This window comes from Lipophrys pholis, assembly GCF_963383615.2.
Source record: "Lipophrys pholis genome assembly, chromosome: 19".
Taxonomy (NCBI): Eukaryota; Metazoa; Chordata; class Actinopteri; order Blenniiformes; family Blenniidae; genus Lipophrys; species Lipophrys pholis.
Window position 1 is genome coordinate 19061985 of NC_137647.1, and position 23389 is coordinate 19085373.

General features: G+C 43.2%; 1 protein-coding gene across 1 annotated transcript in view; it reads right to left on the reverse strand.

The window, feature by feature from the left end:
• Positions 1-1515: 1515 nt before the first annotated feature.
• The window catches only part of LOC308124609 (neurexophilin-1-like), a 22644-nt gene continuing 770 nt past the window's right edge, over positions 1516-23389 (reverse strand). Inside the window, exon 2 of the mRNA XM_080487703.1 lies at positions 1516-2411. Within this exon, the coding sequence (XP_080343829.1) occupies positions 1638-2411 (774 nt within the window). The 3' untranslated portion in view covers positions 1516-1637. The remainder of the gene's footprint in view (positions 2412-23389) is intronic.

Below are 23389 nucleotides of genomic sequence, written 5' to 3' on the forward strand. Positions count from 1 at the left end.
TTACCTGATATCACTGTTTAATGACTCCCCACACCTGTCTCCTGGCTGTTCATCGTTAATGAAGCAAGAAGTCATCGCGTCCCCATAAACAGGACAGTAGTAACCTCTCAGCAGACAACATGTCAGACCAGCTAATTCATAGCCTCATTGTGCGCTGCCCTCCATTGATATTGTTTGCCAGAGCAACATGAGATGGGCCAGCCAGTGGCCATTTATCTTAATGAGAGCAGTTAACTCCAGGCTGAGCTTTGGCTGCTGGCTCCACTCGCAATCGCGACCATCCCAGCGATCGTCTTCTTATCTTCTCACTCACCGACTTGATTTTTAGGAATACGTTCTGCCCTCTCGTTGAAACCTTAATTAGCTCTAAAGGAGATGAAATTATATGTAATTATTATGATAATATTTTCATTTATTCAAGATAACAGGCCGACTTTAGTGAACACAGTATTTGTCGGGAGAGAGCAATCTCCCTCGCACAGTCAAAGTTATCAAGGCGTGAAATCAGGAATCCTGACGGCAACAAAATGTAATCTTTTTCATGCAGAGGGGACAATAGAAGGCGCCGCATACTCTGCGTCTCCTTCTCCACTTTAATTAAAAGAGAGCTCACAGAACCTCTCCGTCTCCCCCACCTTACTCTCTCTCTCTTAAGTGTGTGTGTATGTGGGGGAGGGGGGGGGGGGGGGGGGGGATTCTATCTCCATGCTCAATCTAGTTATTTTCCTCTCACTGAACTTGTCTTAAGCCCTGGCCTTGAATCTTTGTTGGTCAATTTCTTATTCTTTGCAGATGTTTTTCTCTCTCATATTATTTCTCTTTGATTGTAGTGGAGGCGACACATCTGAAGCTGATATTGTGATTAGATTTGGCCTGTAAATACTCCACCCCGATCAAGGACATGGCGGGACGGTTACATCGGGGGTTGGGTGATGGACTTCACTTCACATTAAAAAAAAATGCCCTTTAAAAAGATTGAGTGTAACCTGTGCGATCGGATGGTTGGTTGCACTTTACATTCATCCGCCCTTTGTAAGAAAAACAATCTTTTCTGTTCCGTGCGGTGTGCTTTAACTCGTGATTGTTTTTCACAGCGTGTGCTGTTAAACACTGTATGATGTTTGCTATAAAGTCTGGATTTTGCACTCGGCTCTCGTCAAGTCAGAGCACTTAAAACGCACACTTTTCCTACTCGAAACTCTGCCTTGTAACTTTGCAGAGGAGCAGTTTCGTAAAGGGTGATTAAAGGACATTCAGACAACATTAACGGATGACTTGATGGAGGCGAACAGTAGCTGGCGACAGGTTGGCATTTAGAAACTGGATTGAGGTAAGAATGTGCATGTTGGCGCTGTTTGAGTTTCACCACCAGTCCAGTTGACGAATGCTGCAGGTAAGCATTCCCAAATGCCTCATTCTCTGCATACTGTAGTTTTTGTGGCTTTGCATATACGATTTATATCTTACAATAGTCAGGCTACAGAGAGGGTTTTTCTTTTTTTCATTTTTCTTTTTAAGGTGTGTGCATTCGGCGCACTTCACAGCCCGGGTTTCCTCTTTATATATTGCAGTCACTCCCACTCAACTCCCTTGTCCTCTCTCCTCCGGCCTCTCCTCTGCCCTCCTCCACAAGTCATCTAGCCCGAGGGCAGGTAGGGCATCTCGTTATGATAGTTGTAGTCCGGGCAAACCTTCTGCACCAGACGGTAGTCCGTACTATAGAAAGATATGTAGATACAGATGACCTTGAAAGGTTTGGAGCAAATCCAGGACACATGACTCTGGATCTGCTCCTGGAAGCAGGTCTTAGATGGGTCGTAGTTGCACAGCGAGGTGCGCTTGCTGCGGTCCACCTTCTCATAGTCTACGCGGCAATTGAAGATCTTTGAGTCCTTGGGGTAGACCACGCTCTGGCGCTCCAGATCAAACTCCACTGCTTTGACAGGGGGCACCAGGCTGACCGAGATGTTGCCCTGGCCCGTTGAATTGTGGCGGAAGTAGACGCTGAATGTGCCGTTACCGTGATCCACAATCTTGCCGGTGATCAGCAGGTTGAGCCTCACCGTTTTGATATTAGAATAGAAGTCTCCCCAGCCGAACATCTTCTTGAACTTGCCGGTTTTAACAATGGGCCGGCGTTTGACTCTGGAACTGGAGGTGTCGGGCTTTAGCAGATCACTGCCCAGCATCTCCCAGAATTCCTGTTTCGAAAACTCCTGCTTGGAGAAAGGGACAGGGGAGCGGTACGGCAGCTCCAAGGCGGTGGAGTTGGCGGCTCTGCTTTTGCTGTGCAGCATCCAGCGGCTCAGGGGCGACAGGGGGGCCTGGCCGCTCAGGAGGCCCACCGTCTTGGAGGGGTCGTCTGAGGAGCTTTTCGGGTTGGACGAGTCGTCTTCCTGACCCAGCACCACCTGGAGTGAGAGGGCGGAGGAGGGGATCGGAGAAGAAAGCAGAGAAAGAAAGTAAGCAGTTATTAGCAAGCTCGAACGAAACGTGGACAGAAACTAAATTAAAGACTTAATCGATACTTAATTTACTGTTCATAGCTCCACTGGTGTTAACTGTGACATTCTATCAATGTTATATATATAGATGAATTGAAAAATTTTGCAGGTATTGCTATTATTACATTCCATTGTTTACCTCGGCTGCGAGAGAAAATACTCCTTTACGTCTGGTTTTCGCAGAGCCGATGTAATTCCCTAAGCTCACGAGTAATAGGCTCATATGCCTCCTTTAAGCCAGCGGTGAGGCCGGAGGGATCAAAGAACAGATTCAAGGAGAAAATCAACTCCAAAACCAGATTCACAAGAAGTGTGTTACTCCTGTGTTCCTGAGCAGGAGAATCAATATTTGTGAGGGTGGACAATTTTCAACAAAGGCTGTAAAACAATGAAGCCCTGGCATTAAGAAGTGCTTTGTAAGGTTGCCTCTCTGACACCACAGGTTGGAGGTTGATTTATGTGCTTTTAAAGTGTCTGGATGCACAGAAAGTGATCATTTATGTGAGCAGCTATAGAATATCTTCATGCTGCCCACTTTGTCCAAGTTACTAACTCACTCAAACGGGCTCAATTTTCACCGGGACTAAATTAGGAAGTCATCCAACCGAGAAAAAGAAATTGTTCTTATATAAAAGTCTTAAAAGAACAAAGTCGAACTGAAAAGTAGACTACAGTGTGTTTCTTGTTTTAAAGTGAGCTTTTTGCTTCTGAAGCACTGCAGTGTGAGTCTGAGTGCAGGGAAGAAACTATTATTGCCTTGAAACATTTGGTCGGAGGATCAAAGTGTTTGAGGAGGGGGAGGTGGGCAGGCAGGAGGGCCCAGAATATAGTGTAATGTCCAATTAAGACTTCCAGTGTTTTAATTAAAGAAAAAAAATCTGTATCGGCACACACACAAAGCTGTCAGATGTTAACATCAATTGAGAGGAGGGGAAGAAGAGGAGGGGAGATAAGATAGTGCTGCTGTGCTCAGCAGTGGCTTTGTGAAGACTGCAAGAATGCGAGTGCAAAGTAATGGGTAATTATTCACCGGTAATGATCTATTAACAGGTACTTTCCGCCTAATGTGACATGGACGAATCCCGTGTTGTTGTGTTGCTGTGATTTAGCAGTAATTAAAATAAACATGCATATGCAGACATGTGTTGAACATCGTGTTGACCCAAAGTAAACTCAACAGTATGTACTATTCACCCAGATTCTGACAAACCCGAGAAAAGACATTTCCGTCACTCCAGAGGCATAAGTAATCTTGAGGACCAGTTTGGTCAAGAAGAACAAGAACACAAACAAACCCACACACACTGAACTTTCACAGCATCAGGGATTATTGGATTGATTTACATTAACTTTCTGTAGACGCACCATAAACCCAGCAGTAACCACTAATTACCAAAGTCTAAACCTTTGCCTGAACTTTAACCACACCCCTAATCTTAAAATATGTCTTTGCCTGACGTTTCAATGATTTCCAATGAAAACACTTGATTCCAAGACTATCGAATCCTGCATAATAAAGACAAACATACATAAACACACACACACACACAAACACATAAGTGTGCATAACGTTGCATAGTGTTACCTGAACCAGACCTATGTGATGTACCCTAACCTCAAAGGACCCGTTCAGTCCTGGCGTTATACGCTTTGCGTGATCCGATCACATGTGGCGAGACCCGATGCAGACTGTTCATACTTGTCCATGTCATGTGTTTCAGGAAAACCACTTGAGATCAGATTATACTACTACCTCTACGTCAGGTTGTGCTGAACGGGTCCTCTGCCCGGGCCGCTTTAAGGCACCGTGTCTCTGCAGACCCCCAGGCCCCATGTTCTTTTCCATAGTTCCTTTGGAAAGTTAGAAAGTTTTAAACTCAGACCGGTGCATTCTCTTAAACAAAAACAAGGCGGGCACTGATGACGTTTACGTATGACGTATTTTCCCGCGAGGCCACCGTCCCGGAACACACACAACACATGCTGATCATACTACAAAGCCTATGCGGTTGGGACCACCTCGGGAAGTGGTTTGAGTGAAAGCGCTTGGTACCTCTTCACGCTTGTCTTTAGGGCTTGACACTTGTGATCGGATCAACCCAAAATGCAGGTGACGCCAGGTCTAAACAGGTCCAAATCTGACTTTGACCACAGTTCACCTGTGGATCCCTACGTAGGTGCAATTCGTTGTGAATTTTCCCCAAGTAAAGGGCACTAACATTTCAGACTGTAGTCCCTCATTAAAGCTTTTCACGGAGAAAAATGGGCACAGACATGATCTACTAACATGATATACAGCTGCATTTCACTGCCATACTTTTATATGTATGTGACAAATTTAAAATGTAATCAAATCTAATTCAATATATATATTTAACACACATCATCCATTTAATGTGTTCGCCTTCATCGATATGAAACATTCGTATGTGTCCAGATCATGAAAATACTGGAAGGACTTTAAGCTAAAACAATAATGCACAACAAACAATGAGCTTCACCACCTCTAAAAACACTTGAATTTTTTATGATCGTGTGTCTTTAAATGTTTGAAAAGTTGAAGCTGATTGGTTTACAATTCAACAGAGATGCTGCTGTTATTGTGGCGGTACCTTGGCTTTGTCACAGATCAACTGATTGACTTACAAATTCCTTTATTCACTGCAATGCTTTGATATACTCAATAACGCTGTCCAATTTCAAAATGTCCTGCTTGTGGGGGGCCCATTAATCGCTCCATGTTTGAATGCAAGCAAACAGCAAATTGTTCTCATGTAAACAAACTAATGCATGCAAAACCCTCATTTGACTACATCTGTTTGAGCATGATGTCAATCATGTTATTTGTTCCTAATAATCAACTGCAAAGGCACTGAAAGAGCTAATTATTTACATAAACATGCAGTTGTGCATGTGTTATGCAGGATTTCAGTATATCAGCTTCAAAGTGATTAAAACAATGAAACGCCCACAACACTTGGACAAGCCTAACTTGTGCAGCCCACTCATTGACAATATGTATTCTGTAACTGTAATCATCACAACTAAGTGGCTCACCCTAACCTTGAACGTAATACAACCTGAACTCTGGAACCACATCTGTGTCTTTTAAAGAAATTCAGAGCCCGGTAGGTTGGATTTCAAAAGTGTGCACCACAAATGGGTAAAATAAAAACACACAGACACACGTTTTTCCTGCACATACTGCACTTGAGGGACCCGTTCATTTAACTATTACATTCCCTGAAGGTAAACCTTCACAACACAGTGCCTAGCCTTAATCCCGACTTGTACCTAATTGTAATTTTAGCACGTGTACATATGCAAATCGGCATTTTGGTTCCTACAAGTTAAGACGTTAAGGACCCCACCATGAGAGAAAATCAAGGACACACATACACATACACACTCACGCCCAAGCGTACATTAATTGTGTATTTCAAGCCGTGGTAAATGCAAACAATGGGTGAACGCCGGGGTAGACATGTGTGTGTGTGTGTCTGTGTGTGTCTGTGTGTGCGTGCGCTCCATCCGCAGAGATTTTACAATGATGCATTATGCATGCATCTCTGTCTGTGCTCTGATCCATCTACTGTCTTGACTGCCAGGGCTTCCTTATACAGGCTTAGTCAGGATTATTAAGTCTGACTCATTTTCATTCCGTTTTATGCAGGTTTTTCCAGCTCGCTCAGATTTGTTCACTCGCCGCGCAGTCAGTCAGCGATATTGATTTTCTGTCTCCCTAAAAACATGTATTTCCTTTCATAACAACGTGTATCGCATTTCAACTGTCTTGAAAGGATTCCCGCTGATGCGGTTGTGGTTCTTGTGTTTGGACTCAGATGAGAAGACTCCCCTTCTCGCTTTAATCTGGCTTTATTCCCATGGGGGTGTTACAGGCCAGACGCCCTCTGCTCTACTTACCTGTCAGCTGCCACGCTACACTGCCGCTCAGATCCTTCAGCCTCCCCATTGGGGGCCGATAACTGCCTTGACAAGGACTACTTCCTCTAGAATCAGTTAGTCCTGATAGCTTCTTTTAGAACCCAAACTCATTAATAATGAAGAAAAAAAAAAAGTTGAGGAAGCTGAAGAGTTATTGATTTTAATAGTTTCAAACTTATCTTTTGTTTTTTTCTGATGGGTGAGTCGAGGCCTAACAGGATGACTTTGATGACAAATGCTCCATTCCCTATGACTCCTATTGAAGGGCTGGTTTGTGTTTGATTTCTCTTCCTCGATGAGCTGCTGGCTGCTGGGCACAGAGGGTAGCACTCTGCCTGGCTCCCCAGATAGCACTTAAGAGTCCCTGCGGTGTCCTACAAAAAGCCCCTTTAGGTTTCTGGAATAATATGTCACTCTTAATTTCCGTGAAACTGCCCCTTGGATTTATGATTCCTATCAGGTTTGCCACTAATTCTCTGCTGGTGCAAAAAAAACAAAAAACTAAAACATATTGCACTAGTCTTTGTTGTAGCTTACACAGTAAGCAAAGGCATGTCTTCCCACCCCTTTTTTTTTTTTTTTCATAGCACAGTCTTCAATAGAGGGGTGGAGAGGCTGGGCTGCAGGAGAAGACATGAAGTGAGTGCTGTGCTATTGTTGAACAGAGGATTTAAGTGTCTGGCACCACTGGAGGTGTCAGATTCAGTGTACAGCATCATTGTCAAAGACAAATGTTACAATGAGCTTAATGTGGCACTGGGAAAAAATAAGGGAAAAAGAAAAGAAAAGTGCCAGAGCTGCCTGCAGTTATCTGAGCCACCATGCATTCAACTGCAGTTATACAAGCACAATTTTACTTGTTAGTTTTTTTTGCATATTCTATCATTTAGATCACATTTTTAGTCATTAATTGATCTAAGCCCATTTTTTTTACTGCTCATTCTGAAAAACTGCAGACTGTTTCAGCTCTCTCCCCACAGTCCGCATTTAACTGGGCAAGTACATGAAGTGTAACATCTAACTATCTGCACACTCGCAACGTTGACTTATGCGTTGTTAACAAATTGAAAGGGTGTAAAATAACACAGCAGCTCAGTCTTATCCACGCAACAGCGAAGGATTAATGCACCGTTTCCATTCTGGGTGGATATTCTCACATTTCAGCGTGAAACTGTTGCCTCAGCAACAGTCCACCACTAATGTCGTACGTCATGACGTTGATTATTCATCATCGCCACCAGCTTTATAGGAAAAGAAAACCATCCTGCAAAATGCTTCAGTCTCCAGGGATTGTAGTTGTAACCAAAAAGAATTGCTTTGGTGAGTCAGAAGTTGTTGGATGACTCTGTTTGAACAAAATAAACACAACAATGAGGTACAACGCTTCATGTTTGTGGAGGTTTAAGTAAAGAGGACACTGATTCAGGGTAAAGTGCCATTAGCAGTTATTCTCTAATCACACCAACCTCCACCTGCAGGGTGGCTGCTGTAGATGTCTCTCTATTGGAATGAATGTTCAAGGTTCGATTGCCCATCTCCAACTGACCACATGTCAAAGTTTCTCCCAATGGATGGATTAAGGCATCTCCATTGGCCAAATAAATGAAATCCATTTACCATTGTTAGGTGAGGATTCTGGGGATTTAGTTGGCTGTAGATGTTTCCTGACCTCGACTTGATTAAATGGTATGAAAGAATGTAGAAATGATTATTGGATAAAAGTGTAAAAACCTTCATGTGTACCATACAAGTAGACTGAGACCACTTGAGGGTCTCTTAACTTCAACCAAGTAAACTTTGACGGACCTCAAATGAATTGTGAAAGCAGCAGGGATGCACTGATACCACTTTTTTAAAGGACGACTACAAGTACAAATACTAACCTTTAGCTACTTGTTGATACCGAGTACCAACACGAGTACTGAATTATGTCATAAAGTCTGATTCATACTCCATACACAAATGATATGCAATGACCATGTGCTGACGTGAACCAACTCTAATACCAGATACCAATACCAGTATTGACACATATGTTGAAGAAGGAAATGTGGTAGTATCAACTAACAATTTTCTATTCACAAGCCAGCTCGAGCTCTCAGGTGGTAGAACTTCCAACACAATAAGGTCTCAATCTGTCACTTGTTGGCATCTTTTGGTTTGTTGTTGAGGTCAAATCTGAAACCTCACATTGAGCATCTCTGGAATACTTTGACTTTTTTTGCCACAGTCCAAAAATATGCATATGAAGTTAACTGGTTATTTAAATTGCCCGTAGGTGACAATCTTTGTCGGTTGCCCAGTCCTGAGTTGGATAAAGAACTATGGAAAAAGACTAAGAGACAGTGTGAACATAAAGCAAACTCAGGATCTTTCAACTTATTTCCTGCAGCAGGAAGCTGCACCACAAGCCTGAATGCACTACTTCAATAAGCACCTTCGACAGACCTCATATCCTAACACAGAGCAATGTTGCTCCGAAAGAGCGAACAACTTTCTCCGAGAACAAGTTTGCTTTGTTTCATGAAGCTTGGCAAGATGCGTCCCGGCTTTAAGTACTGAAGGCAAAGTGTGGGCGATGGGCAATCGGGTCTGAGCGAGGGGGCGGAGGTTTGGGCTGATTTTGTCATTTGTCATGTGCGCTAAGTGAGTCAGTGAAACGGCTGGAGAGGATGGGAGGTGGCTGTGGTAACTGTGAGTCATTCAGCCTCGGTGAGCACAGGCCCCAGGCCTCTCTCCCAGCAGGAAGCAAGGGCTGGAGCGCCAGCCGCACCAGCCTGCCCGCTCCACAGGCGATGATCAGCCTGTTACAGTGACAGGTACACTGCTTGAACCCCTTTCCCCTGGTGACAGGAGCACACCATTGCCATAATGCAGCACCGAGTTTGGGGGCGGCTTCGCTAAAATCCGTGCCAGAGTCAAGGGATCGCTGACAGACCAGTGTGTCACGGAAGTATTGCTCCAAAATTAAACTGCAAGTGAGTCTACACAGTCCAACTTCACTTGTTTCAAGTGTCCTACCAGAAGCTGTAGACGGCACCTTGAAGATTCCTGGGCCACAAAACAATTACTGTCTCAGTCACTCAACAGGTGCTCTGAGAATTAAATGACTGTTTAGATTATGTCTGCAACATTTTTTCCTTAATACATTTATGTCATATCACATTAAATATCTCATACAGACAAATACTTCCAATCAGTCATTTTGGCTTTGCATGATATTTACAGCATTTTTTAATTTCCCTCAGGATTAATACAGTGTCTGTCTGTCTGTCTGTCTATCTATCTATCTATCTATCTATCTATCTATCTATCTATCTATCTATCTATCTATCTATCTATCTATCTATCTATCTATCTATCTATCTATCTATCTATCTATCTATAAATATTTACTTAAGGCTGCTAATAGACCACTGGGAGGAGGAATTAACCTCCTCTTGTGAGGAATTAGGAGTTTAGTTTCGGTTCTGATAATGATAATGGTAACAGTCCACCTTCAAGTAAAAACGTCTGTTGCGTTTTGTCTACTATGTTTGGAGCCACTGAAAATGCTGAAAGTTTTTGAAAATGACTCTCAAGGAACTCTTTGAAAACACTCTGACTTCGTGGAAACAGGGAAAATGCAACTTTTAAGAAACGTGGACTCACATAGAGGTCTACTGTCGATAAGAATGTTTGTGTACTCCCATTGTTAATGTCTATAGCGTGTTGATTTCTTCACGCCTTCCACTCGTGGCTCAAAATGAAAATTTAATTGTTTTCAGCATTCCTGCCATTTCTGGTCATTTTCAAAACACTGATGAAAAAAGTTTATAATTCTTTTCTTTGTATCATGGCTATTTTGCACCGAAAACAAAGTGAACGTTTCTCATTTCAATATATAAATACAGACAGAATTCAAAATGCTTCTATTCTGTGAGTGTAGCATTTTGAACGTGGATTTATTCACTATTGAGCTGAAGGTGCATCTCGCTGCTTCCTTTTGTTCGTCCCAGACGCTCAAAAGTAAACGCTGCTGGAAGAAAAAGTCTGATATTATCTTCTGCTGCAGTACTTTGAGCGGTATCTTCAGCTAATTATAGCAACATTATGATAAATAATTGTTGTGTCTTTCTCCCCTTGAATGGACAGATGAGTTCAAATAAACCATTCGAATGACACAAGCAATCCGTCTGAGTTTTAATGTGCAGCACGGTGGTCTGATATGAACGCCGACTGTGCACACACTCTTCATGGAGCTGTGTATTAACAGTAAAGTTAGCAACCAGCTGGTGAACACAGTGAACCCTTCAGAAGCTCGAGAGCCTCGCCTATCCTTTAGGATCGTGTTGAAAAATCAAAACAAGAGACAGAAAGAACCTTCAATATCTGAATACAGACAGAACCTCTAAAGAATGCTAATGCTGTTCTGTGTCTGGGGCATTTTGAGCAGGGAATCATTTCACCATCGTGGCTCGATGGGGATAATGTGACGGCGTCGTCGTCACTGCTGCTTCTTGTTTGTCCCGCTCAGACAAAAAATTAGCCTCTGCAGGTAGAAAAAGTCAATTATTATCTTTTCTCGCAGAACTTTGAGAAGACTATCGAGCTAATTTTAGTTGAAATGTGGCAATTTTATGACACACAGCTTGTGTTTAACTAATTGTTCTGTCTGTCTCTCTCTCGCTCGCTCTCTCTCTCTCTCTCTCTCTCTCTCTCTCTCTCTCTCTCTCTCTCTCTCTCTCTCTCTCTCTCTCTTTCTCTCTCTCTCTCTCCCCTCGAATGGATGCATTAGCAGGAGTAAAGTCAACTGATTGGATGATACAGGGAATTTGCCTTCTGAGCCGCCCAACAGGGTTTAAAGCATGCTTGTCCTGGGGAGCTGACAAGTTCAATAAGCACTCCTCTTCCCTGCGGCTGTTGAGCTGAAATCTTCATCTCTAATATGACATCAATTTTTAATTAAAGACCCAGGCAGCTCAGATTTCTTAAGTGTCCGTCAATGCTTCATTCTTTTCTTCTTCCTCTCCCCCCTCGGTCTTCTTTTCTCCTCTCCACATGTAATATGCTCACTGCAGGAGATTCCTCTGTTACATGATTAAAGTCTGAAAATGGTTGTGACATAACTAATTATTCTTCTGGCGAGTGTCGAGTGTCTAAAAGAAGAGGGAGGCAGAGAAAGATAATTTCACAAGAAACAAGCCATTTGACTGTTGATGAATAATTTACTTGAGCTACTCGGGGGTCACCAGAGCTTAGATCTGCAGTAGGTGAACAAACTCGCCACACTGAGTCTTTTCATTTTAACCTCCGTTCGGTCTCTCTGCATCCTCCGCTCCCCCCCCCCCCAGCTCATTTTGGACAGGTTCAGTCGTGTTTCTCCCCGTGGACTCCGGCTCATTTTGTATGCTCGGAGTGAAGCCGGGCTCTGAATTGGCTATCAAATTTTTACATTATAAGATATCGACAAGTTGGCAGTGCGAGGAGGACGGAGCGCGGCAGCAGGGGACGGTTTCTCCCTGCTCCTTTCCCCCGGGGGAGCCGGGGAGCAAAGCACGGGCTGATTAAAGCTCCAGCGTTCCCACCCGCCTGGTAAAAGCTGAAAAGACGCTGCAATCGTCTCATAAAAGTCCACACATAAAAGCCTTGTTTTCAATGTCATCTGACATGAAACACCGGCCGTTCATTTAGTTAAATATTCAACAGAAATACTGGAGAATCAGCCTGTTTTTATTCCACGATGATAGGGAAAAATTGTTTTATTTTTTTCCCCTGCACAATAACTATGAATATGCTTTTGAGCAAGGCAGCTAATTAACTTCAGCGTAGAGATGCTAATTGGCAAATGAGACTGTGCAGATCCCGACTGTGTGTGAGAGTTCCAATGGCCTCAGGTTACTCTTAAAGTAGCACTAAAAGGTATTTGCTCATTAGTGAGCAGCTGTGTGCGGACCGAGAGTCTGTTGGTACACTGATTAACCATTAACATTTAAAGACGGAGAAGACAGATCTTGTGATTACTTTGAAGTTATGGCCGTGGAGCCAGGGTGCGGGGCGGAGGGTGCAGGTTGACGGATTGGTGGTGCAGGGTGTGAAGTGGTGCAGCATTCAGTGCGGCGTTCAGGGTGCGTGCATTTCAAACGACAAACTTTCCAAAGTTGCTATAATTACATGCGAGAGGCAGTTCAGAAGTGCGAGGTTCGCCTGGCCTCAGCAACCTTCCTGCTGAATTGGGACTTTCTCCGGTGTTTAAACACTTTAAAAGAAAATGTGAGCAGCGAGGTGAAATGCGATCGCGAGTGCTTGCTTGTGAGACATTCGACACTCGTCCCAGCACCACAGGTGTGAGCCTTAGTCCTGCACAGCTGGGAGAGACCCAGTTGAAATGTCCGCGTATATGCAGCAGTGGGAAAATTCCATATCGTTAGAATTGTGGGAGAAACGGTTGGAATTACAGGTAATGTGTAATGTGCTCATATATACTGGCAAAAAGAACCCCCTTCCTAATAGGAAAGCGCTGATAACATCAGTTGTGCATATTACACTAATTCCATCCGACATGTCAGAGAAAATAAAAAAAATCTGCACTGTGGCGAATTTTAAATTACACCGGTACTAATTGTAACCAGTGAATCCCGAGAAGCAAACAATAGTTAGATATAATTAATTGAACATGTAGTAACGAAGAGGTGGGTTGTTGGTAATTCATTGAGCTCTATTAGTTTAATGAACAGCTTAAGTGGTATCGCACTGACCAGAGCCGAATCGCCCCGTAGAAGAATTGAATGGCTGCTTTGGATCCCACAGATTTCAGTTCTGTGATGTCGACATTTTCATAAAAACCAAATAATTACAGAAAATGGCTACAAGCTCAACATAAAGCCAATCTTAATGAAACCTTCTGGTGTAAAATACAGTGAAATTTAAAAAAAACTTCTCTGTCGCTGTTGCATACAAACTCACCCTGACACACCCTGAGGCTGATGCCAGTTTGTTAGTTTTCATAACAGCATCGATGGTATCATAAATCGGGTCTCAGTGTTGAGTTGTGAAGAGTGACATTTTTACAATTTCCTTGGGGGTTTGGGCCACGGGCCTTATGTTTTACAACCCTGATGTAAGGTTTATTCAGTCTGTGCACACAGTGGGGAAAAGTCAATTATAAACCAGAATTCATAGAAACAGAAAAGTTTAATAACAATATTTTCACTTTCACTTTCTTTGTGAATTCCCCCTTGTTAAGCTCCAACTGAAAACGCATCATGGCCTTTTCATTTCAGAAAAGTTTTGCGTTTACACGGCAACGTTATGAAAAACATGGAAACGACAGAATACACACACACACACACACTTGAGTTCAATACTCTATAAACATTAAACATGAGAGTACCTGGACATTTGTAAGGACAGACTGAAGTTGGATTGCTATTACAGTGACTCTCAACTATAAAACTACTAAGTCACAAGAGAATATGGACTTAGAGTCATAACGCTGTGGACGCCATTGTTCTTACTGTCCATCTGTTAGAGTGTTTGGAACTATTTACTATGGCTGTGGTGCGCATGTAGCAGTGTTTCAGAAAAGTTGTGTTTTCCCCCGTTTCCATGGAGACGGAGTCGGAGCATTTGCGAAAAGTTCCTCCACCTTGGGAGCTGCTTCCACAAAGTTGCATTTTCAGTGGCTCCGAGCAGCGTTGGCATACTACTAAAAGGTTGTCGTATAAAAAACCTTTTCTATGTTGCCTTTCTTTAATCACACATTATTGTTGAGAACTTAACCTCAGAGCTGTGAGTTCAGCATTGGGAACCAACAACATGATTTAAATCTTGAATCCTGAATTAAAGTGATCTATTTCAGGGAGACGCCACCTAGTGGCAACAACACCTAGCGGTAACAACAAACCAAGATTCTGTGTCTTTCAAAAAGCTGCTGGTGGTTTATCACCTCTTTTCTGCAGTCACCAAAACCTAACAAGACCTGTTCTGATGTGAAATTTGGTCTTCGCAAATTTTTGTCTACGTAAGAAACACTGCAGCGGTAACTGCAAAAGTGGAGCTCGAACGACGGCCCCATCCCCGTGGCTGTGCATGGCTTTAATTGGAAACCCCTGTAAAGACCCTCAGCAGGCCTCGTCTGGACATTTGCACCACTCTGACCCTGAAAATCAGTGTAGCGTCGCCGGGGCAGCAGCCTGCTGGTGAACTGCACCCTCTACGTTCATTCATGCACAACAGACTGTTTACAGACTGTATGAGGATGGAGAATGGAAATGCGCTGCTTGTGTTCTGCCGTGGCTTCCAGCGGCTCCGGTCACGCTGTGGTTAGGTCAGCGTGAACATCAGAGTCTGCGGCGGCGAGGAAACTTTAAGCTTCTTTAAGTGGTAAACCACATTGACAGCCCCGCGTTCACCGTGTAAATAAACCAATATTCCCTGTTCCCACGTCTTCTTTTTCTATTAGCGTTGACGTGGTGAAACGCAACACTTCACTCTATATTGACATTTTGCATTTGTGCTGTACATTAAACCGACTTTTCTTTTTTTTTTTTTTAAGTAGGGCTCGGCAGAAGCTCTGTAAAATTAAAATGTATGTTATGGATTTTTCCCATCCTTAGTTATTCCTTTGTGTGAAAGTCAAGCACGTCTTTATCCGGCTCCCCCGGGGAGTTCCTCCCACTCCATCTACCCGAGGCTGCGAGTCATTTTTCTTCAAGCTGTGCACTGTAATCCACCCTTCACTATTCAAAACCAGCCGACAAGCCCGCAGATCCTCCCTCCCAGGGCCGGCTCCTGCTCTCCCCCTGCAGACGGAGAGCGACGCCACAGTAAATCGCGTCGCCTCTGAGCAGACCAACGTCTGAGGACAGCTCGCCGCTCAGCCACGAACTGCTGCCCGCGTCAGGGAGTGTGATTTCACCCGGACGCACGGCTGCTGGGAGCCGCGCGGGGGGTCGGGGGGGGGGGGGGTATAGGTGGCCCCGCTGGGGTCATTCAGGCTATGGTTGTGCATTACTCAAGCTGTTTTACCCCATAGGCAGGAGGAGATTGTCTGGTTATTCTCATCTGAAGCTTCCTCATGTTTATATATTGTGTCGGAGATTGCTCATTGCGGGGTTTATTGTCGGGATGAAACAAAATCGGAAGATAAACGTCGGAGCAAAGCAGATTCAAATGAAGACGAGGGGATAAATCGCATCGTTACGCCGACACCGGCCGGCCAATTACGTCCATACTCATCACGTTTAAGAACGGTAAACAACAATCACACAATTAACTGTGCAAACGCTCTCTTCTGATTGTATTCTCCATAAAAGAATCCCAGTGAAGTGGTTGATGGCCTGTTTTCCTCTCGGATTGTTTCGGGGGAAAGGCTGCAGACCACCTCTCCAATTTTAGGGAAAACATGACAGTGAAGTCAAACAACTGGTGGGAAACAACCGACTCAGACATATGAAAGTGACATTTCCCCAAATCGGCTTTAGATTGAAGATAATGTGTTATTATAATTTTCTTTGGTGCAAAGCTGATTTTGACCTCCTCAGATCAGGTAAACCCCGAAGACACTTTAGTGATCTCTGTCACTGCCTAAATTTAACATCCAGCAAAAAGCTAAACAGAGCAATTTCTCTTTTATTACTTTGGGGAAACTCGTGGCAACAGCATTACATACATGGTCACACTACCGAGTCTCCAGAAGGAAAGAGCACAGATTCCACTGTGACCGTAGAAGAAAGACTGCACATTTTCACATCTACAAAATAAAAGCAGCAGCCAGCAAATGTGTGGCACGTGTGACCCGTCTGGGCGGCTCCTCTCCCTGCAGGGAGTCTGGTGGGCAGCACTCAACCACTGTTGTGGTTTTGTACACACAAAGAGCTCTCGGTAGTTTCCACTTTATAGGGGCTTCTTGTATTTGTACATTAAATCCTTTAATAGACCTGAAACTCTCAGATCTGTCTTCACTTCAGGCTAAGTTTGGTTAACACCTTTATACTTGGAAAAATGTTCAGGTTTGAATGAAATGCCTCTGTAAGGATCTATTTGTTGCAATCTTGAGTTGTATTTGTATGCAAGCACATGAATGCAAATACTGCATTTCTAAATTGGACGGGCCCACAAGATCACAACGGACCTGACGAATTAAAACAAACTCCTTTTCATTCAGGGCCTCATACAACCCAAATGCATCTTGACTGGGCCAGACCAGTTGTATAGGGTCATAATAATCTTTAAGTTTAAACTTTGAAGTTTTACTTTGTTGAGTATACGTGATGATACTGTCTATAGTTTCACAAAACCAAACAATTGAGACTCAAAATTATGAGAATCTCAGCATAAAGCCAGATTTAATGAAATTTCTAATGCAATTTTTGACAAAACATGTCAGCAGGATCGACATCTCAGCTCGGGTCTCAGTGTTGTGTCGTGTCTGATACTCTCAAGAAATTTGTTAAAAAGTCAGTGTTTCCTTTGAAATTGTCACATTTTACTTGGCGGTTTGGCAGGCCGGATTGGAGCCTCTTGTGGGCCCGATTTGGCGCGTGGGCCTTATCTTTGACACCCTTGTATTAAAGGCTTGCAGGTATGAGTTTAATATCACATGCACACGTGTGGAAGCTGATCTATGAGACTCACTGAGGATGACAGACATGCAAATGAACATACATCATTGATTTATCATCTTGTCCTTCATGAATATGAAATACTGGGTAAATGTTCCATATTTATATCGTAAAACACTGGGAGGAGATAAAGCTGATAGATCCATGTAATGCGTTCATGGGTGCATCTGTTTTGAAAAGGTGTGAATCAGCTCTGCCTGTAACCGAGATGCTGTTACTGTGTGGGGGGCTTTTCCTCAGGTCAGGTGTCTCCCCACAACTTTCTATTTGTGGCTTTATTATCCGAAAAATTCTTGTATTCTCCTCTTTCGGTCTTGCAATTGTTCCTGAAGCTCTTCGAATGCTCCCTTTTTTATGTCGTGGTCTTTGTTGACGGATCCTCTCCCATATTGCATTGCATATCAATAAGGGTCTGGTCGAAGTGGCAAACAAGGGAGTGTACTGTTTGTAATAAATGTAATAAACAAATATTGCAGCCTGTTTATTATCCGATGCCCGTAGGAACGGCTGAAGACCAACAATAAAGTGAAACGGCCACACAATGTACACAAACTGTACGCTCCTGTACGGCTATAGGTGAGTGTGCTTTATGAAAGGTGGCAGTACATGTAGTAGGAGTAAGTAGTAATACTTTATTCTGTCAACCGGATACACAACGCAGCCCCCATCAAGGCCACCAGAGATTTGAGCTTTAAAAATAAATCCTTTTGTATATGTACTGCCGTAAGTACTTTGGGGGTTTTACAAAAGGACATAATTTCAAAGTGGTAATTATCTTTTCATCCCGGGGAAGTCGTTCCAGTCTTGGATCTCTGGCTCGGTTGGAAGGGTTGTTGTTCCAGTCACAAGGGTGGTGATTGGCTCTCATCTCACTCTGTTCATGTGTCCAAGTGTCCTTGTGTAAGACACTCAACCCTGCCAAGCGTGTGCGAGCACCTTGCGTGGCAGCTGCCACCAATGATGTGTGTGAATGAGTGAATCATCCTCTAAGACCGGATGAGGCTGCTGAATTGGTCAAATGTGCCATTTAAGTACATCTTACATTCAAATAACTCAGTCTTTTCTAATTTATTTTTTCTAACTATTATTGTCATTTTATGGACATCCGAGCTGGAATCAGTGACTCATGGTTTTCCTTTCAACTTATGAGCTCAACATTACAGTCTCACACCAATGGCATAGACCTGTCAAAGCAATTACAGCTTTGGTTTCCCTTATAAAATGAAATGTGCCATCTGAATACTGAATGAAACTTCATTCACAACAACCTATTCAGACATCTGACTCAGTTCATTATTCAAGTCTCATGTGATGTTTCAGCTATTTAACTGGAGAGATGTTTGGGAAATATGGCAAATGAGTCTCGCTCCTTAAAGTGACGGCTAATAAAGAAGGTACACAGTCTTCTGCTGATGGTAAAGATGTTATAACAGGATAATTGTATCTTTCATATCACCACCTCATGATCTTTTATTTTTCCTCTAGAGAGACTTAGCAGGGCAGAAGTCGTCAGCGCAGTAAGCTGCTCCACCCGCATGTAGAGGAGAAATTATGAATGAGCTTCTGTGTTATTGGCGGCATCATACAGGGGGACGGGAGGCAGGGTGGTGTTTATCAGCTCTGACATGCAGATCGCAACAAGATGACAAAAAAAAGATGAGACAGCCAGGGGGAGAAAAAAAAAGTTTTCAGTCTGCTGCTGCCGCCTCGCATCGGTGACTGCCAGCGATACTGTATCTGCTCTATCAGACTGCAGCATCACAGGTTATTTTTCTATTTGTTTGCCTGGGATTAAGGTGGTATTTCTGCTCAGTCAGGGACATATTAGGGTGGACAAGGCCAGCGACCCCACGACAGGGGGGACAGGTAACAAAGAAACATGAATCTGAGGGTGTGTGACAGGTCATAACGAGGGCGGGGGGGTTCCAGTGTGGGTAGATTTAGCCTCACATGATCTTACAGACAAGTCTTTCTCTTGGAATCTCTTGTTTCTGGGGACGGAAAACTGGATGCAGACTATACGTCTGGTGTCTACATGAGCATCCACCTATTTGATGGTGGTTGGGGTGAGACAGTGTATTGATTAGGTTACGGTAATGAGCTTGAATGTGCTTGACGACAAAAGCTTGACCCTGATTACACGGCATTCTGGTGTCCGTTTACATAACAACGATGCTTGGAGCCACTGAAAACGCTTTTGTTTTTTAAAACAGGCTCCCAGGATGGAACTTTTCAAAAAGCTCAGGCTCCGTCCCCATGGAAACGATGGAAAACACCATTTTTTTCTGAAGCGCTGCTCGTGCACGTATGCACCACAGCTGTAAGAAATAGTTGTTCTGTACATATACAAGTCAATGGAGAAAAACAACAATCTTTGCCTCCAGAGTGTCTTGACTCCCAGTCCCATAGACTTGCCGAATTAACAATCCAGCTTATTGAGTCTTTGCTTGAAACGTGGTTGTGTAAACAGGGCCTCAGCATCACATGTGTACCTGTCTTGACTTTCTATCTGTTACACCAGTGCTCTTGTTGGGTTTAACCCACCTTGTATGGCCTGAAACTCAACTCGACACTAGTCTAGAGGTTTTGTTTTAAAGGGGGAGATGTGGGTTTACAGTTGTGGTAACGATTTGATGAAGGGTCAGGGTCCAGATTATTTCCAGACACTGGGGCAGAGAAATAATGCCTCAAGTGGTTACATATGGTTTCGTATTTTTTTTCTTGATTCCAAAATTCCAAAGGTACACTACATCAAGGGGGTCCAATATAACTTGTGGGCCACATTTTTCATAATTATGATGTACTTTTATGGACGCAGATGATACAATCAAACTGAGGTGAGAGTTAGCAGTCATTAAAGTTTAATGGTTGAAAATGCATTATATCAATATACCATTTATATTGCAGCAGAAGTTAATATGTGTGTGTGTGATTGTGTGCGTGCGCTGTCTTGTGTTACTCCAGGCGAGTCAGGCGTGCACACCGTGGCGCCGAATCCACTGTTTGTTGTGTGAAGGAATTTGTGTGTGTGAAAGCTTTAAATGTAAGAGCATAATTTGTTCTTAATTGATGTGCTGCGTTAAATAAGTGTTTCCTTGCTGATGGCAAAGTCAAGCAGAGGACGACGGTAAAAGTTGAGCGAGGAGAAAACTTTGGTTTCTAATTTCTCGCTGCGAATTCTTCAAGGCATCCCGGTGTGCTATTGTATTTTAAAAGAGCCACATGCACCTGGGAGGGAAGTGGCATGTGCCGCGGACCTTGGAATATGTATAAAAGTGGTGACGGAAAATTCAATCTGCAAAAAAAAAAAAAAAAAAAAAAATAGAGAAACATTCTGTGTCTCAGCTCCAGAGGTGAAACGCAGAGATCCAGCATGATGGCCAACGTCTGTGTCTGTACAAAAAGCAATCAAACACAGTATAAAGCGCCTCTGCCTCTCACGGCCACTGAAAGGCTACCTGAGGCCATCGTTTTCTAGAAAGAGCATCCACGAGCACTTATGACGGGCCGATCCGTGCCACACAAAGGTTTACGTTGCTGAATTGTATTAAAATGCAGACACGCTTGCGTCCTTGTCAGCACACTTAACGTTCATGATTTTTGTTTTTTTGAATCGATTTTACTTGGCACTGCTGAATCAAAACAAACCAAAAAAAAAAAAAAGAAGTGGAGTGGTCTTGAAATAATTGCTGGGGCGGAGGAAAATCTACAGGTCAGTAGAGCAGTGGAGCTTGATGCCCCATTCGAGGGCACTTCATTCTTTCAACGGTAGTTATTTGGGTTATTTGAGGGAGCGAAGAGCCCAGCTCAAGTTAACCTCACACCTCTTAGATTTGTCTGGCTCGTCGTTGCGGGGCCGTTTCAGATTGTCAACCTTGTGCTGCAGTTGAATTCATATGTGCATAATCGTGTTTCTTCTTTCTCTTTTTTTTTTTTTTTTAGCGAAAAGAAGAAAGAATCCGTGATGACTGTCAATGAGGTGCACACACCTTTAAGGCAGATACTTTAGTTCCCCCCCCACCACCACCAGCCTTCTTCCTTTTTTTTTTTTTTTTTTTTTTTAGCACTTTATCTACCTTCTTTCATTTCTTTTCTCTGTTCCGTCTTTACACCTGTCTGCCTGCCTATTTACAATGTGACATAATCGGAATCTGCCTGGGGATCAGGTATACCGTGACAAAGACTGTGACTTCCAATATAGAGCTGGAACAGTTTCCTGGCTTCATCAGGGGCCCAGTGGAGGAAAAATCATGCAAAACAGCTATTATTAACAGGTTTGGGGGTAAAATTGGCAAGTCTTGCTGCTTTACATTAGAGTCAGTGTTGAAGTTGGTAGAATGGTTGACAAGGAATGTAAAAAAACAACAACAGATGAACGAGTGCATTTTCCTTTATTTTCTCCAGTGTCTTGTGAACTATAATTATCTCAATTAGAAAGCTTAGAGAAGAATATTGAAAGCAGTTGTGATTTGTAATACTATTTCACAGTGGATCCTTCCTTCCTGTAACTGAAAATCCCAAGGACACCGAAAGGACATTTAATATTACTCCGCCACCCTAAATATTCCACAGACGACTCCCTTGATATTTGCACTCTGGCTGTTGAGCTTGGTGAAACAAATCCAGTCAGCCTCGCTGATGAAAAATAACTCCCAACGTCGGCCAAAAATAAACACAATTTCTCAAGCAGTCAATTACACAACCCGAGATGGTTTTTATATTATTCATAGCGCTCCATTCAAATCCGCCGAATAATTAACATTTGAAACACACCATTCATCACATAAACAACAACCAGAGTGGCACCTTGTGTTAATAGTCATCTGTATTAGTAGCCATTTGCGAAAGGTCCCGGGAGATTAAACCCTCTCGGAGAATTGCAGAGCTATTACAACAGAAAATCAGCCAAATCGAATTTTTAATGCATAGTGGGCTTATAAGGCTGTTAATCGCTCTGCTCTGCTGCATAATAAAAAGTAACTTCATTTATTAATTGCTCCATATTTTATCAACGTCACAGGGCTAATGAATTACCCAGGATCCCCTGCTGAGGGGTGTCATGTATGGCTTTTTCAGAGATACTACATGGTACTAGAGAAGAAGAGAGAAAGTCCCAATTAATTTCACTATTAGCCACAGAACTTCTGGGTTACAATCGGCTGCAGCCCTGCAGCTCACACAAATGCTCTCAGACCCGAGCCAACAAGTGAGTGTTAAGCCCATTATCCTTCCTCCTGTATCTACTTACACAAAGGCTGAAAAGACACTCATCCCCCGTATTTTAAGACAGCGTGTGGTCTCCTCCCTTTTCACAGAGAAACGAGAGCTCTGTTGTAAGAGCATGTGCATGTGCGTATTCATTCATTTACAACCACTGTCTTTCACTCGGCCAACTGCCAGAAGGATCATTACTTTACGCTCGGAATGTGAATAATACCTTAATGTAATGTAAGAGAAAAACCACAAGGTCATGCTTGAAGAGATGCCGTCACAACCGGCTGTGTGAAAAAGCCTTTATTTGAATATTTCATTCACTCGTGGCTCCCTGTTTGGAGCTGGTTCAGTCCCCGGCCGCACACAGCCCACAAGGATGTTTTTCAAGTTTTCTCCTAATTCCACTTCTCATTAAAATGCTGCTTTTTAACAAAACTGCACATGAAAAGAGAGAGATAGAGAGAGAGATAGGGCAAGAGGGGGTTGATGCCAGATTTGATTGTAAGGTTATATAATCCTGGAAGAAGTGCTGTTAGAACTAGAGACCAGCTGGTGTTAAAGGTCAGTGAGGGTCCTGAGGAAGATGTTGAAGCTTTTATTAAAAAAATTTAAAAATGTATTGGTAATGACAGCTTTCACTCACTTTAGATGTATTTTCCTATAAAAATAATTAGAGTTTACCCTGAGATGTGGATTTTACACAAAGATTTTTTTTGTATAGACGTTAGGCTTAAAAATGTCCTTAAATGAATGCGAGAATAAATACGTGTATATGAAAGGTTTCTAAAATCTAGATGAACGAAGAAATGTAAAATAAGTAGAAAATATTTTAATCTCTTTTGTCATTTTCATGGAACAAACTTTTGATGACTTTTATATGTTGCCACGTATAATAAGTGATGCAATCAAACATTCTGATGAGCGACGGGGGCCACGGTGTGCTCGGCTCGGTGCGCCCTGCACGGTGCGCTCTCCGCGCGTCCCCGGGGGAGGGAGGAACCGGCGGCGGCGGCGCACCTTAACCCCAGCGCAGCCAGATCGCAGGGACACCCGGTTAATGATGGAAACACCTGCACACACATCTGCACGAATGAAGCCAATAGCAAGCGGGGCTGATCTCTG